Here is an 18,547-nt window from a genome sequence, read left to right as displayed (position 1 = left end):
GTTGTGTTGAAGGACTCCATAGCTAGAGTCATGTGACCGAGGTTTTCCTGCTGTAATCACTGAAATCTGACCCGTTGACTCCAGGCCTGGCTCCGCTCATCATGACTTTGGTTTGTTGTTGTAGTTAAGTGAAATACGATCTGGTGATAACACAGAATGTTTTATTCTGAAAATTAACCGCATGTTTTCATTTTGTTTTGGTGAAACCTGACTTCCTGTCCTGCTCCATCTGCTCTGTTGAGATTGAGTCGTGCTCCGGCATCAGGCAAAAATAGAAGTCTTGTGTATCTGATCCGGAGGGCTCCGACCTGCTGGATCAGAGACGCAGCTGGAACGCAACAGAGCGGATCCAGAGGAAGTTAACACATTGACTAGAATAGAAACCTATCAGATCTGTTGCCATGATGGATCGGAGACGGATCGGACACAGATCTGGTGGAATTTGGCTGTCAGTGTACTTGTCCTGCTTTCAGTTTAAACACACACAACTTCACACATGTACATATATGCTCTTATAGCTCACATGTACAAACAGTTTAATCAACTGCGGTTGACCCTTGTGACTTACAACTCAGAATCAGATGAACTTAATTCCACAATGGAAATGCTGACCCAACTTTCATTGAACCTAACACGAGGCAAAGAGGTGGAGTTGAGGTGGGCCTTTAGCCCTCTTGCTAACAGCTATAATGGGCCCGCCTGTCAGTCAAGTCAGCCATGCCCCTGATTATGCACCCCCCCCTGCAGATTGTACGTGAAAAGAGAAATTAGCTCTTTAGACCAAAACAGTTTTCTTGGAACCAGGCTGTAAACATGTAAAGATCTTCTTTTTTGAATGAGTGTGTATGTGGCTTCCGAGGCTTTTGCAGCCAGCCTCAAGTGGACACTACAGGAACTGCAGTTTCTCGCACTTCAGCATTGGCTTCATTTCTCAGGACCAGAAGTCGGCGCTCAGATGAATCATGATTAACTTACGATCATTCATGATTTAAATTGTAATTGTTCTGCCTGTCAGATAAAGACAGAATTCCTCTTATTGGGTTATTTCTTCCATTATCAGTATTACCCAGTGTCCCACAGAAATGTGTCTCCATCTGAGTTATTAATGTCTCATAAATTCAAACAAGCTCAAGAGCTTTGCTTATGTTTCAGTGTGTTCCTCCCTGCTCTGGGGTCGCTTCATTTCCCATGGATGATTTCTGCTCCAGTGCCCAGGCAGAGTGGGAAATGTATTATTCAGTTTGAAAGATTAATGTTGCTGATAGTTTCACAGAATATATTTCTGTAGGATACAACACCACCACTAAACCTCCTCCATTCTGTGTTAGGTCAATAAAAGATGATTTTCATAGCAAATGAGAGAGCAGCCGAACACAGGTAATGTTTACCTAACAGCGCAACCATTCATTGACGCAAACGTTTATTATTGCTTTGCACAATGAGGTCTCAAAGAGCTGAAGCCTTTGGAAATCCGTGCAGAATCTCAAAAGCCACTTGAGGGGTTAGACAATGCAAACAAAGAAGGCAGCAGTCCACCTTGTTTTTCTATCTTCTGAGCTGTATTTCACACTTAATTGGCTGGCAATGAGAGAATGCCTGTGAGCCAGACCTGAGGATGTGTGGGGCTTTCCAGGCATTCATATCATATATATCTTTCTTTTGACGGCCTTAATTTCCCAGGGTGCATGGCTGAAGTTTGCCTTCAGATAAATCCCTTTTCCAGCCAGGGTCTGAGCTGGGCTTTACAGCCCCTCTTTTGCAAGTCTATTTCCTGCAGTGGGCTCTCAAATGGACTAGAAAGTCTTACACTTCACATTGGAGATGGTATGGATACAGTGGGACCAGAGCAGCTTCTCAGTCAAACAAACCCTTCAGCAGCTCTTTCAAGAGTGATTGATACAGCAGTGAAGACCTGCAGTCTTCTCCTTTTACAGTCAAAGGGAGATTTAGCTGTTGCTGAAGTCCAAGTTGTTCTCTCTGGAAATCAGAGACTGCAGCTTTGCTCTCAGTATTCCCTAAATGTTTTAGTTATGCCAGATTTGCAGAACAGCACCCATAAATCAATGCTAACTCACCTTCTCTTCTTTCTCTGGAGTTTCCTAAATGGAGTCTTAACATAAAATCATCTCATTATTCCTGCAGTTAGCTTGTCACAACAGCTTGATACATTTCATGGGCTGCTTCAGAAAACTCTTCTGAGCTCATGCAATGAATTTTTCAAGTTTATTTTTAGGCTTTTATTCCTTTATTTAGAGACAGGACAGAGGATGGAGGGAGGAAACTGGGGAGATGGTAGGGAATGACATGGCGTAAAGGTAGAGCTGGGCGATATTGAAAGAGATGTTATCACAATAACATATTTCATATCAGTTGATATAGATAATTATCACGATGAATATCAAATCATTAGTTCATTTAAATTTAAAGGCAGATTTTTGCTCCTGAGTGAATGTTTAAGAAGGTTGTATCTGGATTTAGTTTTCTGATAAACTTCTTGAATTGTCAATCAGCTGGATGCTGAAAGAATCCCTTATGTTTGTATTTTTAGATGCTTTCTTGTGTTTGTTTCATGGTACCTTTGCCCTTAATGGACATTTTTATAAGGTAAAATCTAAAATAAAAAGGGCCTCCATTTGCAGGTGGTCATTCATTCTATCATAGACTCAGTCAAAGGCTGGTAGCGTTGACCTGGTCTGTAGCAGTTTAGCTTTGGATTCTTCAGACAGTTTCTCGTCAAAGGGGCCGAGCTGACCGCAGTAATATACTTAAAGTGCATTTCGACCAAGAGGGTCTTTTAGCCCCTATAACTACTTTACTCTGAACTAAAACGTTCCTGTGCCCCCATTGTTGTCTGCATTTCAACTGCGGGCTGAAGTCCCGAGAAGATTGAAAAAAAGTAAATGCACTACACCACCAGACCAGTAGAGGGCAGTAAAACAAAGAGGAATGCCATTCATCAAAGATGACACCATAGAAGCAGACGGACAGGAAGGTATCATTATGAGCAACACAACAGTTAGCCTGTTAGCATGAAGAGACTCAGCTGGTCTGTTTTAGATGGTGCTATATTTCATCACAGATGGATTCACTGAATCAACACGTGAGAGGAGATAAGCGCGAGTAGCAAAGACGTTTCAACACGGCTTTAAAATCCTTTTGAACTCAAAAAGCCGTGGCAGAGATCGGCCAGTGTTTTGGTTTAAACAGCGACCCTGTTAACTGGAGACTTTCAGCCGGATGCATCCCTCATAAAAGTCTTTAGACGATCATTAAATATCTGATGAGGATATTTTGAAATCTTAATAAAAACTAAACTAGTTTGCATTCCCAGGAGCTCCCTCTGTGTTTCAACAGCTGTGTAAACTCCACAAACACTGACACGTTCAGCTGAAGGTCTCCAGTTTACAGGGTCACTTTTAAAACCGTAACACCGGGAGAGACGCATTCATCGTGGGCTGAGAGAAGACTACTGTTACAAGCTGCTAAATCAAGAGAATCACAGCTTCTTCTTTTGAAAAGTACACACACATACAAAAAAGATAGAACAAATAAAAACTAATGAAAGAAAGAGAAATCAAGTGAATCACAGATGTGTGTGATGTTATTGTGGACGGAGGGGGGGATAAAAACACTGCAGGTTAATCTACCAATCAGACACGTTCAGCATTGCAGGCCCTGCCCCCCGAAAATCCCGGGACCTTTGAAAAGTACTACCCCACTAGCAGGGGCTTTTTAGGGGGGAGATTAACTACCCCTGAACTAAATTAAGACCCTGGGTCCACCGTTTGAAACGCACATAGTTCAGGAGTAGAGTTCCTCTGGTCGAAAAACACTTTTACTGTTTTCCTCAAATAACCCCACTTAAAAAAACCTAATCAAAAACTATACAACTGAATAGCAGCAAAACTGGATGAGCATACAACCATTTGCTGACATTACTGCACATCTTTTTTTAATGTACATCATCCATCACTGGCTGTTTCCTCAGATCTTTAACGGCAAAGCAACCTAATGGTGTATTTCCCTCAGCTCATTAATTAGAGATTGGTTTTAATACAGCTGACATCTCATTCTAATGTATTCATTTTTCTCTTTTGCATTCCTCAGACTTCCAATGGGTCCAAGGAGATGTTTGTGAAGTGCAGCTCATGGTCTACAACCCCATGCCTTACGAGCTTCGTGTTGAAAACATGGTCAGTGTCATTTATTTCTCCCTAACTTTAAATGTACTGTGATAACATGTGGTTTAGATTTCACTAATCTGGGTCCTATTACTTGATTTGTTGAAATAGAAAGTTTATTTTCTCTCAGCACTCACAAAAGAATCACAAAAACGTCCCGTTGCTCGTCATCGATGGACTCATTAAGGTGTCTTAAAAGATTGTTTGACACTTAACTGCTGTAATGATCCGATGAGGTAGTGAGAACAAAGCCTTCTCTCTCCTGACTGTAAAAATAGGCATCACAAGGGAGCGGCACACCCCCTGTTGTGCCATTATTTTTATGCTTTCACACACTCTCCTGTCACACCCAGTAGGTGCACACCGATGTAAGCTGAAGTCCATTTTCTTCCATCTTCTGTGCAGAATGAAGTTTATAAATCCCATCAGACATCAGAGAATCCAATTTGATTGTGCTGTTTAATAGATGCTTGGTGACTGCAGCTTCTAACTGAGGAACATTTCCTCGTTAAAGACCTTTGACTGTAAGAACGAATCCCAATTCTGAAGCTTCCTTTTTTATACACGTCCTTTTTTCTCCCTCCCTTCACCCTTTAAAACACACACTAGTTGAGCCACATGATGACATTCAAGGGTGCAAAAGATTTCCAATTATTCGCTCTTCTTTCTGCAAACTGCTGTGTCTGTTTATGAATGCGGTGATGCTGGCCGGCCTTGAGATGCAAACTAATAATCTGGCTAAATAAAAGCCCAGCAGGGGAAAAGCATGCTCTCAGATGACCGAGAGCAGCTGCAAACACAGCATCTCATGAAATGTACTACCTGTCAGAAGTGATGTTGCCTTTAATTATTGGGGATAGTCAAGAACAAATTGCCGTGAAAGTTTTGTGGCAGAGTGTGAAGAGAGACAGCGGCCTCTTAATTGCGGTGGCTGTCTCAGAGCTGATGCCAAATAGACTTGGACAGCTCCCGCTGGTTGATTTAGCCGCCCTGCATCGTCTGATAACGGCATATGCTGTGACAGACACAGGAAACGCAGACAACCCATGGTTGGGAACATCTGGGAAGTGTTTAAACTGGAGGAGTAATCACCAGCCAGTTTTTCTGTGTGAGTATGTGTGAAGGGGAGAAAATGGTGTTGGAGAAATATGAAATCCCTGAATCACAGAGTGGCTGGATTAGACTTCAGTGATACCATGAATAATATAATCAGGATTAACTAGTTGACGGATTGATTTGATCTATTTTTAAATGATGTATTATTTCAAACATGCACATCAGATTTTACAACTCACCAGTATGAGAATCTTTACAAAGAGGTTCTTTAGGTCTGATACTGTATATCATAGGAAGACAGTTAATTTAAAGCTTGGGTTGGTAGTCACTGAAAACTAGCATGAATTTGAATGTAGCATGTCCTCAGGACTCCGTCTAACACCCCCCAACCCCCACCCCCCTCGGAGCTCCTCCAAAACAACGCCCCCGTTCACATGCACGGGCGCCACTGATTTGCGACCATATGATGGTGACTGATTCAAAACCGGTCCTCAGCACATGGTTTGTGTTTTGCACTACTTCAACTCATGTCTCAATCAGTGGTAAGAAAACACCAAAACATTCTCATAGTGAAAGTTAAAAACACAAACAAACATGAAATGTTCGCTCTGCAGGAGGCGGGCAGAACGGCAGGATGGGATTTGATTGGTTTCATCATTTGGCTCCTCATGGCAGGGATTGGTTGGTGTTTTCCCAGGTTTACTCCGGCTGTAGATAGCAGCTTTTCTTCACTCTTTTTTAAGAACACATTATGTATTGATTACCATCAGGACATAAAGATCATTTTAACCAGTATAACAAAAAGTGGATCTAAATCTGACTACCAACCCCAGCTTTAACTAGACTAGTGTGTTTTTCTGTTTTTTACTTTGACATGTTTTGACTACAAACTTCCTGCAGTCTTCTTCATAAGGAAAATACACACGTGCAATAAAGAAAAGCAGGCTAAGAACATTTAAAATCAGCCATTTCAGTCCATTGCAAAAGGAAGTCAGAGTCCTGAGGAAATGCTACATTCAAATTCATGCTAGTTTCTGTGGCTACCAACCCTAGATTTAAAAGAACTGCGTTTCTCGGGGTGCTGGTGGCCTAGCGGTCTAAGCGCCCCACGAATGGAGGCTACAGTCGTCGCTGCAGAGGTCGTCAGTTCGACTTCCAGCCGGTTGAGCATTCACTGCATGTCTTCCCCCACTCTCTACTCCCCACATTTCCTGTCTCTCAAAATAAGCCACAAAATATATATATATATATATAAAAAAAAGGACTGTCTTGCTGTGAGAATCTTTCATCAGTATTTTAACTGAATAACTGAGACTTTATCTTTCTGCCTTGTAGAAAAGTCACCTTGGACATTCTCCATGAGCAATGTCATGACCCGATTCTGAATTAATAATCCCTCAGTTGAGCTTTCAGTTTGGGTCATCCAAATTCACAGCATGATTGAAGATGCTCTTGTTTTTTCTTTCAGCCCAGTGTTACTGTGGCATGTTGGAAGGTTAAATCACACTTGGGTGATGACAGGGTGTAGCCTAGAGGTAGCCTGCAGCCACTCTTTTGAAATCACCATGTTCTCTGCCAGAGTCAGAGTCGACAGAGAAACAGGCTCACCGGAAAATGAAAATCCTCCTGCTTCCCTGAAGACCCTGACGTGGTAATATTGTACCTTCAGCACAGACACTGGTCCTACTAACCATTTGTAATGCTATTAAGTCAAGAGCCTCGGAGTCATTCTGGACAGCACCCTCTCATTTGCACCTCATATTCAAAAGATCACCCGGATTGCATTCTTCCACCTCCGCAACATCTCCAGACTCCGCCCATCACTGTCCCAATCCAGCACCGAAATCATGGTTCACTCATTGCACTTGTTTTTATGTTGATCTTCTATTTTAGGGATGAATGTTTTTATTATCTGTAAGGTGACCTTGGGTGCCTCAAAATAAACTGTATTATTATTATTATTATTATTATTATTATTATTATTATTGTTAAAAACTAGTTTTACAGTAAAATACATGTTTAAATGCAACTAGTGTTCATGTTTAGACACACAGACCTGTCCAAGGAAAGCTCCCAAGACCTGAATTTTAAATAAACACATGAGGTGCATTTCAACCAAGAGTTCCAGGTTCTTTTAGCCCCCAGAACTACTTTGCCCTGAACTAAAAGGTTCCTGTGCCCCCATTGTTGTCTGCTTTTCGACCGCGGGGGCCGAAGACCCGGGGAGATTGTGCAAATCAGGCCAGTGACGTCTGGAGAAAAAAAAGTAAATGCACTACACCACCAGACCAGTAGAGGGCAGTAAAACAAAGACGAATGCCATTCATCACAGATGACACCATAGAAGCAGACGGACAGGCAGGTATCATTATGAGCAACACAACAGTTAGCCTGTTAGCATGAAGAGACTCAGCTGGTGCTGTTTTAGATGGTGCTATATTTCATCACAGATGGATTTACTGAATCAACACGTGAGAGGAGATAAGCGCGAGTAGCAAAGACGTTTCAACACGGCTTTAAAATCCTTTTGAACTCAAAAAGCCGTGGCAGAGATCGACCGGTGTTTCGGTTTAAACAGCGACCCTGTTAACTGGAGACTTTCAGCCGGATGCATCCCTCATAAACGTCTTTAGACGATCATTAAATACCTGATGAGGATATTTTGAAACCTCAGAACTCCCTCTGTGTTTCAACAGCTGTGTCAACTCCACAAACACTGACACGTTCAGCTGAAGGTCTCCAGTTTACAGGGTCACTTTTAAAACCGGAACACTGCGAGAGACGCATTCCCGGTGGGCTAAGAGAAGACTACTGTTACAAGCTGCTAAATCAAGAGAATCACAGCTTCTTCTTTGGAAAAGTACACACATACAAAAAAGATAGAACAAATAAAAACTAATGAAAGAAAGAGAAATCAAGTGAATCACAGATGTGTGTGATGTTATTGTGGACGGAGGGAGGAATAAAAACACTGAGGTTAATCTACCAGTCAGACACGTTCAGCATTGCAGGCCCTGAACCATTTAAAGTCCATTGAAAGACCATTGAAAGTCCCGGGACCTTTGAAAAGTACTACCCCCCTAGCAGGGGGTCTGTCGGTCGAAATGCACGTAGTTTCAGGGTAAAGTTCCTCTGGTCGAAAAACGCCTATACACTTAGTATTGACAAGTACCTCCATACAACCCCACTTCAAAAAAGAAAAAGAGGTGTCCCTCAGTTGTCACATTTGGCATAGTAAGTATGAGAAGAAACCCACTCCATCTCGCTCTCATCCCATTACTTATGCTTTACTGATAAATTACAGAACCACATGGCCCTTAATGTCCCCCAACACCCAAGCATGAAGATAAATGGGGACAGACGAGCAGCAAGAGTCAGCACATCACCTTGATTATCAATTGGGCACGTGCCTTCACAGGTGTTTCGTCAAGTTAGGCACACAACACCTCGGGGAGACTCAACAGTTGGCTCCAGTAAGGTGTCCCAGAACCACCCGCCTCCCTGCCAGTTCTCACCCGTAATACCAACAGACAGGAAGGAAAAGAAAGGAGAACAGCTGATAGCAGAGAGAGAGAGAGAGAGAGAGAGAGAGAGAGAGAGAGAGAGAGAGAGGAGAGAGAGAGAGAGAGAGAGAGAGAGAGAGAGAGAGAGAGAGAGAGAGAGAGAGGAGAGAGAGAGAGAGAGAGAGAGAGAGAGAGAGAGAGAGAGAGAGAGGAGAGAGAGAGAGAGAGAGAGAGAGCCAGGGTGAGACGCCTGTTTGGATTAGAGCTCACTCCCATGGGGTGAGGCTGAAATATAACTGTGTAACTCATATCCATAGACAGTTTAAGACATCAACATGGTCTCAGTGATGTCACACATTGGTTTCTGAAGAGACAATCTCTGAACCCATCGGCGAACATCATTTATTATCATCTGACCACGAGAGGTGATGTATGCCTCTGGGGAAAGATGCCAGCTTTATAGTAATTCCAGAATAGCCCGGAGTTACAACAACAACTTTCAGCAAGGGCTTCCTCTTTACATCTGCAATGTAAAGGATGTAACTTCTTAAAGCTAGGGTTGGTAGCCACAGAAAACTAGCATGAATTTGAATGTAGCATTTCCTCAGGAGGACTCCGTCTAACCCCTCCCCCCCTCCCCTCGGAGCTCCTCCAAAACGTACCCCCCCCCTCACATGCACGAGCGCCACTGATTTGCGACCATATGATGGTGACTGATTCAAAACCGGTCCTCAGCACATGGTTTGTGTTTTGCACTACATCAACTCATGTCTCACTCAGCGGTAAGAAAACACCAAAACATTCTCATAGTGAAAGTTAGAAACACAAACAAACATGAAATGTACGCTTTGCAGGAGGCGGGCAGAACAGCAGGACAGGATTTGATTGGTTTCATCATTTGGCTCCTGATGGCAGGGATTGGTTGGTGTTTTCCCAGGTTTACTCCAGCTGTAGATAGCAGCTTTGGTTTTAGCTCTTTTTTTAAGAACACATTATGTATTGAGTGGATTTACAGGAACTTACTTCAGCTGAAATGCAGAATGTGGTTTGGCGTTGTCTTCCTGAAATATGTAAAGTCTTCTGAAAAGGCATTATCTTTATTGCAAAAGATGTTGCTCCAAGACCTGTATATATTGTTCTGAATCAATGATGCTTTCCCAGATGTGCAAGTTACCCTTGCAACGGACACTTGTGCATTAAAATACCATCATTGATGCTGGCTTTGAGCTCTGATAACAAGCCTTGTGGTCCCTCTCCTTTTTAGAGCAGACGATGCAGTGTTCACGATTTCCAATAAGAATGTCAGATTTTGATTCATCAGACCACAGGACAGTTTTCCACTTCCCCTCAGTCCATCTTAAACAGGCTCAGGTCTAGAGAAGTCTCCAGCACTTTTGTATCATGTTTATTCAACGTTTGCTCCTTGCATGGTTCAGTTTGAACCTGCATTTGTGGATGCAGCGACAAACTGTGTTAACACAGTTGTTTTTAGAAGGTATTTTGGGCCCATGCAGTGCTTTCCTCTACAGTCATGTCTGTTTTAAATGCGGTGCATGCAGACACATTTTTCAGTGTTTTGATGTCCCTGTCCCAGTTATTTGTAAATGTGTTGCTGGCATTACATTTCAAATGAGAATCTATTTTTCAACATACTTTTTTCAGTCTCAACATTTGACATGTTGTCTTTGCACTTTTTACAATTAACATTTTTAAATGATTTACAAACCACCAAATTCATTTTTTTTATCTGATAAAGCATCCCAACTATTTTGGAATTGGTGTTTTAACGCCATGTTAAGAGTAGGGATGGGCACTGATGTTCGAATATTCGAATATTCGTTCACTTTGTAAAAATCGAAGTGTTACTTTGAATATTTTCTCATTTTAAAAGTGCAATTTTCATCGTTTTTCTACGGTGGATACAGAGTGTCTTAAAGCTGTTTGCTAACCGCATTAAGTAACAGGAGAAGAAGAATGTTAACTGCATTAAATTGCAAAAGAAGAAGAAAACATTTGCGACAGTAGCAGCAATTTCCTGAGTTTCTGCATCTCACACTACTACCAGAGACTGAGCAGGTCTGTAAAATGTAAACACACACATCCCTAATTAAGATTTGTTGAAAATACAAACTGGTCTGTCTCTCCTTGAGTGGAGATGGAAACAACTTTTACAAGCCTTCTATTTGTTGAATGGAAGTTGGATAATTAATTTCTCATACACTCCAGGAAGTCAGAGAATCTTATCACTGACTTCTGACTTATAGAGATAAATAAATCATTACACAAGCCTGCTCAAAGGTGATCGGTATCTGGACTTTGAGCATAGTACAAATAGAAATCTGGTCTCCCTTTCCTTTTTTCTTCACCAAAGAAAAAGTAAACATGAAAATGATCCTTGTTAGCATATGTACTTCACCCATCATCCCAAGCTCTGCAGTTCAAGCCCAATAAGCCGCCTGTTTGTAGAGTTTCTCAGAGGTGGAGTTGTGAAAATGGTAAGGTCATCTAGTAATAAATGTGTTATTTACTTGCCCCTCCACACGGGTGAATTGATCAGGTCACAGATGGAGGCTGAGGTGCCTCACAGATCAATGGCAGCTGGGAGCATCAGGTGATGCAGTAAAGTCACACAGGTAGAGACAGAGAGGGTGATGTAAGCTGCCCAGAGCTCTTCTGTGACTCAGAGGAGGTGACTGCTAGACCGGAGCAACCATCTATCCTGAAACACACCAGGAAGCAAACACACACACACACACACACACTGAACACACACACAAGGTCACTTTTTGAATTCCGTCATCAAGGTGACCCTGTGGTTTGGCAGGACAGGTCCACCTTCTCAGTCATCAAACGACTTCAGCTCCATCTTTGCTTTCTGCTTCATGATTTCTTTTGAAGTGGTATTTTCCTCCACATGTCCCCTCCCTTGATGTGATCATCCTGAGAGGGGTCACTGACACATGCTTCTGTTGTTTCCCTACAAACTGGTTCATTATATTTATTGGAAAAACACTGAATAAGAACTTCCATCAGTAAGCTGATGTTGGAGAACTGAGCTGCTTTAATAATCAGTCTTTATATTGTATGATTGAAAAAATGCGCCAGAGTAGTGGAACTACAGTGTTACTGCTATTCATGATTCATTAAGCAGAATATAGAATATAGCCATCGCCCTCTCTCAATTTTCAGTGGATTGTTTCTCGGGCTGAACGATTTTGGAAAATGTATTTATTTTATTTATTAGTTTATTTGACAGGGGGGGCCATGCAAAACAAAAACTGTCAAGCCAGAGTTAGCTATAAGCTAATTTTCATCTGTGGTCCCTGGGCAGGAAGATGTTAACAAATGTACAATACTAACGAAAAAAACATACTAGCATTTAAAACAATACATAGACTACTCAACACAGTCCATCACTAATAACGACACATTTAAAATTACATTTCATTGTCTCTAATTTGATGCATTCAGATGAGCACATGATTGTTTTTCCTTGAGCCATAATTTTAGTTTACTTTTAAAAACACTGAGGCTTGTACAGTCTCTAATGTGAGTTGGGATTGAGTTCCATTTTCCTGCTGCTCTAACTGAAAATGCAGACTGTCCAAATGCAGTCTTCCTACGTTTAGCTCCTCTTGCTGATGCCCTGGTCTCCCTAAGATTGTTCCTGCAGAGTAACACACATTGTTTAAGTGGTGGTGGGGCCTGATCATTTATTAATTTATAAAATAATCTAATTGTGATTATTTTCCTCAATATTTCGATTGTGATTTAATATGCGATTATTTTTTCAAGGTCCTCTCCTCATGTATTTTTCAACAAACACAAGCAATCAATCAATCTGTATTATAATAAACAATATCAGATTGAATTGTTCTTTCTTATAGGCTAGGCTTATGTTAAGATAAAGGCAAATGAAGCATGAATTAATATGAAAGATGGTTTATCTACTTCAATTACAGTTGTTAACTTACTAAATACTTTGACTTGCAGCGTTGATTTTGTATCACGTGGATCAAACATCATGTGGTCTCAATACGTTCAGCTATCAGGGAGGTGTTTTAAAGGTGACATATCATGCAAAATTGACTTTTTAACGGGTCTCTACCTGAAATATGTTTCCCTGGCATGTCTACAAACCCCCAGAGAATGAAAAAAATCTATTCTGCCCCTGTTCTGATTTCTCCACCTTTCTGTAAATGTGTGTGAAACGAGCCGTTTCAGACTTCAGTGTTTTTGTTACGTAACAACAATATCCGGTCTGTCACGCAGTCAGAGCTCGGAGCTTGTTCAGCCCATAGACTGTATAAAATAATACTGAATCCCCCCTCTGTTTTTCATTACCTGCACAAATGTGTGCTAACAAGGAGCTTAGGAGGGAGGCATGCTAGTTGTAGGCTGTCTTAATAAACACAAAGGTCGGGTTGAATCCCCACGTCTGCAGATTTGAAGATCTAGTGGATGATTTTTGTTTATCATGGATAAGTGCTAGCGCTAGTTAGCATAGCTACATGTCGTAGCTGTGTACCAAGACACACGTCGACATACTGACAAATAAAACAACAAGAAACACTAAATCTGTGACCAATCCTTCAGAAAGGTCCTGCGCCTCTCCATCAGGATCAGATTCTGGATCAGATTCAGAGGGTTGAAGTAACGTGATCTCTGAGCAGCCGTGTATATTCAGCCAACATGTAAACATTAGATCAACGTGCTGGACAGCCGAGGCACATCCACTTCCTGAGGGGGCGTGGTCAGAAGGAGGGCTGAAGAAGAGGGTTTTTCAGGCAGACCAAAATCTGATTTCAAAGTGTTTTTTTGAGCATTAACTTTAAAGACATGTTTTGGGGACCTCTTAGACCAATATATATTGATAAAAAAAGCGTGATATGTCACCTTTAAGTTTAAAGCATGTTTAGATGTCAATCAGCTGACTAGACAGTGGAGACTCTCAGCTGGGGGCTGCGGCTGAGTGACAGGTCTCCACGAGCGCCTTTTTTTCTCCGCCGCCGGACTGATTATGACCCAGTTGCGCTCCCGGCTGACACCTGACCACATTCACATGCTTATTTTTTCCAATAAGAACGAGTAGACAGAAAACTGGACACTGTGAGTCTGTTCAGTTGTCCTGTTGCAGTAAATCCACATGTTCAGATTCAGACAACTTTATTGATCCCAAGAAGGGCAATTCATTCATGTTGTAGTCTTAGCCTTCACTCTATGACTCTGCAGAGATTATCCATAAGCCTGCTCCTCACGTTGATATTCAGCATGTTGACGTTTTGTAAACCTCAATAAAATCCATAGCTATTTAATACTATCAGTTATATACACTGTGTCGTGAAGGAAATTTTGATTCAGGGAAAAACACATTTGGAATTATTCTTGATATGGAAAACGTTCATGTTTTTGAATGATTATTTGATTTTTGATCATTAACATTTCTAAAGATGGATCACGGAAAATCCTTGAAATTTACATCCCTACTTTGTGGTGTTTTTTAAGTGTTGATAAGGGTTCGTGGTGTTACCTCGTGAGGTAGAAACAGTAGCAAGTCAGGTTCTGCACAATACCTGTCGTTGCACAACATCTTTTTTTTCTAGCCAAAGTAAGTAAAAAAGGAATCCCCATCACTAAAAACAATCAAAGCAAAACAAGCAGTAAACAAAACAGGAGTTTGAGACAACGTTGTTTTGTCTAGAGAAGTCAATGCACACTACCCTATACAATATAATTAACTCTGTATATGCAATAATCATTATTGTTAGTCAGCTAATTAACCTTTTCAAGGCAGAATGCAGATTAACTATTTCCAATAGGTTAACACAGAAACCTCTGCCTTCCAATACAGACATATAATAGCATCCTGAAGTGATAGCAGGGAGGTTTTAATCACAGCTGTGGTACCACAGAGGCACGGCTCTTTAGCAGCATTTCCTCCAGTGAGGTAGTGTCTGCTGTTCGGGATTGATGCAGTCATTACGTCACCTCAGTCTGCCTTGTGCTACCAGGCAGTGTGTACAAGGAATGTGAATACAGTTATTCTGAGGGCATTGTTGTGCATACTCAGAAACCTTCAAAGCTACATGCAGGGCTTCTTTGTCTGCGAGTAAGGCTGAGCCTAGTTTTACTACCTCTGTATGAATAACTCATAGTAAAACATGTTGTTGTTATATCCCAACCTGAAACTGATGTCACTGCCTTTAACAACAGCTGTGTTGATGAGCAGAAACCAAACTGTTCTCGTTCTGAAGCTCATTTTTATTGACAACATCATCCTGAAGAAAGTTTCAAGACTTACACTACCAGTCAAAAGTTTGGACACACCTTCTCATTCAATGGTTTGCATTTATTTTAATTATTTTGAACATTGTAGATTAATACTAAAGACATCAAAACTATGAAATAATCTGGTTTTGTCATAATCTGGATCACAACAGTAGTCAAATAGGGCTGTCCATTGTGTACTAACCCTACCTCTGAACAACACAACTGATGGTCTCAAACACATTAAGAAGGCAAGTCATTCTACAAATGAACTCTTGACAAGGCTCATGTTCATTAGAAACCATTCCAGGAGACCACTTCATGAAGCAGACTGAGAGAATACCAAGAGTGTGCAAAGCTGTCATGAAGGAAAAAGGGGGCTTGTTGAGCCGCATTTTGTAATAATGGTGCATTTTGTAATTAACGTCCAAAATGTAATAACTTTTTCATTTCATTTTGTAATAAGCCGCATTTTGTAATAAACTGCCGCATTTTGTAATAAACTGCCCCAACGCATTTTGAAAAAAATGTTGCCGCATTATGTAATAAGTTATTACATTTTGAGAAGATTATTACAAAATGCGGCTTTATTACAAAATGAAATGAAAAAGTTTTTACATTTTGGACGTTTATTGCAAAATGCACCGTTATTACAAAATGCGGCTCAACAGGGCTACTTTACATAACCTAAAATATAAAACAGATTCTGCTTTGTTTAACACTTTTTGGTTCATTCAATAATTCCATATATGTTCTTTCATGGTTTTGATGTCTTCAGTATTAATCTACAGTGTTTACAATAATTACAATAAATACAAACCCTTGAATGAGAAGGTGTGTCCAAACTTTTGACAGGTATTGTATGTGCAAACAAGAGCTTGGAGCCCAGATTTGAAAAGTATCATGCTTGGTGTGGCCCATTCTTTATAAAAAAACACCAGGACATCAACGCATAATGTTGGTATTATAATCATCGTCTGTTTGTAGTTCTAGCAGTTTTTACTCATCATGTTTGGATTGGTTTTGGTTGTGTGCAGGAAAAGACTCAGTTTTGGTTCAAGTGGCAACCTCTGGTCTTATAACCAGATATTAAATGATGAGTTCTGCATAATGGTTGTCCAGGCTGAGAGACGGGCCCTTTAGCTGTCAGGAGGCTCTTTGCCCCATCTTTGCCTGTTGCTGGATCAACTGAAAATTAGATTGTCAGCATTTCCAATATGGCAACCACCGATGAGTCTAAGTGTCTCATCACCCATTTGTTTGAAGCCTAAGTCCATGTATTACACAGTCTATGGTGGAGAGATGGATGCTAATTTGGCCAATGCCATATGAACCCTTTTGTAAATATCAACTCATACTTAATATCAAGATTACAAGATTATCTGTAGATGTTGTTACTTCCCTCAAGTCTTGTTTATGTTTCTCAAAAATAGTAACGATGGGTACAGAGATACATAAACCCTAGAAAGGTATGTTATTTACACCAAAATATACCAAGTGGCCTGTTTTCAGCCGGCTGTGGTTGTGGTCCTGGAGCTCATGAGTATGAAGTCTGATGCTGTTTCTTTATCCAGGATTGGATGAATGGGTGAGGGTTAATTTTTTGATAGGAGCTCCATTTAGATCCACAAAGCACACAGTCTATTTCCAGTCCTACTGTCAGTGTCTTCATATCTTTATTTTTAACCTATTTATTTTGTTTCCCTAAATCATATTTATAACATTAAAACCAAGCGGCAACCTTTGTTCTTTAAAAATGAAGCCCATGCGGAAGTGTTTTAAACTGCAGTTCATCGAGCGTCCACTTGAGGCTGGCTGATGAAACACTGGAAACCACATAGACACCAATTCAATGAAGACAATCTTTACAGCAGAAATAAACATGTTTACAGCCTGGTTCAAAAAACAGTTTAGGTCTGAAGAGCTCAATTCTCTATCAGCACACACAATTTTTTTAATTGATTAAACTTAAGAGTTTTGCTTTTAGGACATGCCTGACTTACAGGCTAATGACCCGCCTCTTTACCTCACACTAGCTCAACAGAAGTTAGGTTGAGTTCAACATTCCCAATATGGCACCCGCTAATTTGGCTTCAAAACAGCGCTTCAGATATAGGCGGTTGATGTAACAGATACTACGTCCATTATTTATACAGTCTATGATTAAAACCTGTTGTTAGTTACTTAAGTAATGTTGTTGGTAATCTAAATAACCCCATAGTTGTATAATTTTATATTACTTTATGGAAGCTCAGGCTCCTTATGTGAGCTGAATACTGAGGGAGTATTTTTTTTATTTTCATACATAAATATTTTTTGAGTCAACAAAATAATCCTAAAATCAATCCTCAATTCAGTCAACTTGTCTATGTCTTGTTAGCCAGGTTATATGCAGTGATCTGGGCCCGTATGCACGTCCAGCCATTACACAAATGGGACCATTAGTCTTAACGTACCGTTATGGAACGCCCGATTTGGCCGTAGCGTTAGCCGCATGCACGACTGCAAATAATTGGCCAATTAACTAATTGTGCCATGAAAGCGAGGCTGATGCACAACGTCATATGTCCAGGGAACCTCCTGGAAAACCCTGATCCAACAAATTCAAACTGCACATGTCTACTACGCATTAACAACAATAAACATGGTGAGTGGTACCGCTGTGACTGAGAGAAGATCAAGAAAAAACTTTTTTTCAGCAGAAGAAGAAATGGACATTTGATTAGAAGAATATAGAATGAACAAACAGCTGTTATCAGCAAGTCAATCAAAGTCAAAGATAACAAACAAGGAGAAAGGGAAAGTTTGGCTTCAGATCTTGAACCGGGTAAATGTGTGTGGTGTTTCTGACACACAGTAGAAGACCTACAAAATAAAATAAATATCTGTTGTCTTTCTACATTTGGTCTTAAACAGTAACACATAAGCATGATGTCCTCCATCCTTTAAACATCCTAACAAGTCAGGTAATCCTGCTGTTAGCACCTGTAATGGTGGGGTCTACCTCCAATAAATGTAATGCTTTGTTGGGGTGTTAACCTGACTCATGCAGACCGCTAATCAATTTTATTTTCACCATTAACACAAACAACCCGTTTTCACAGCTAATGGCTGGACGTGCATATGGGCCCTGGTGGTTGCCAAAGACAAGACCCCTATGTACCGCATCTTGCCTCACCCTGTCAGGATTTGATTAAGTACAATCACCCGCTCACATTCATTATCCCTAACCTACTGAAGGGTCTAAGAGTGAATATGAAGTTTGTGCTCTCTGTATTCTTTGTGTTCTGTAGTAGGAAGGTATAATCCAGTCCAAATGGATAACTGGTTCATGAAAAATAATGATTGTTGCCGTTGTTGTTTGTGTTCCTGGTGAACTGTCCCTGCCCTGCTGTCACACTGCTTTCAACAGTAGGCCAATACATCAAGGCAAGATGCCAGTAGACTGTCTTTGTCGCTGGTAAGGGACATCCCATTTGTTTTTCAGCTAAGATATGTCCTTATCACAAATAGATACCATTTTTTAAGACAGTCTCTGGG

General features: G+C 40.8%; 1 protein-coding gene across 5 annotated transcripts in view; it reads left to right on the top strand.

Annotated features, from left to right (window-relative positions):
* The window catches only part of trappc9 (trafficking protein particle complex 9), a 388,126-nt gene that overhangs the window by 66,399 nt on the left and 303,180 nt on the right, over positions 1–18,547 (top strand). For all 5 annotated transcript variants that reach the window (XM_034704883.1, XM_034704882.1, XM_034704884.1 and 2 more), the window contains one exon: positions 4,108–4,193. In XM_034704883.1, the coding sequence (XP_034560774.1) occupies positions 4,108–4,193 (86 nt within the window). The remainder of the gene's footprint in view (positions 1–4,107; positions 4,194–18,547) is intronic.

Source organism: Notolabrus celidotus, chromosome 16, assembly GCF_009762535.1.
Source record: "Notolabrus celidotus isolate fNotCel1 chromosome 16, fNotCel1.pri, whole genome shotgun sequence".
Taxonomy (NCBI): domain Eukaryota; kingdom Metazoa; phylum Chordata; class Actinopteri; order Labriformes; family Labridae; genus Notolabrus; species Notolabrus celidotus.
The sequence above is the reverse complement of the archived record's forward strand: the minus strand, read 5'-3'. Positions and strand labels throughout refer to the sequence as shown.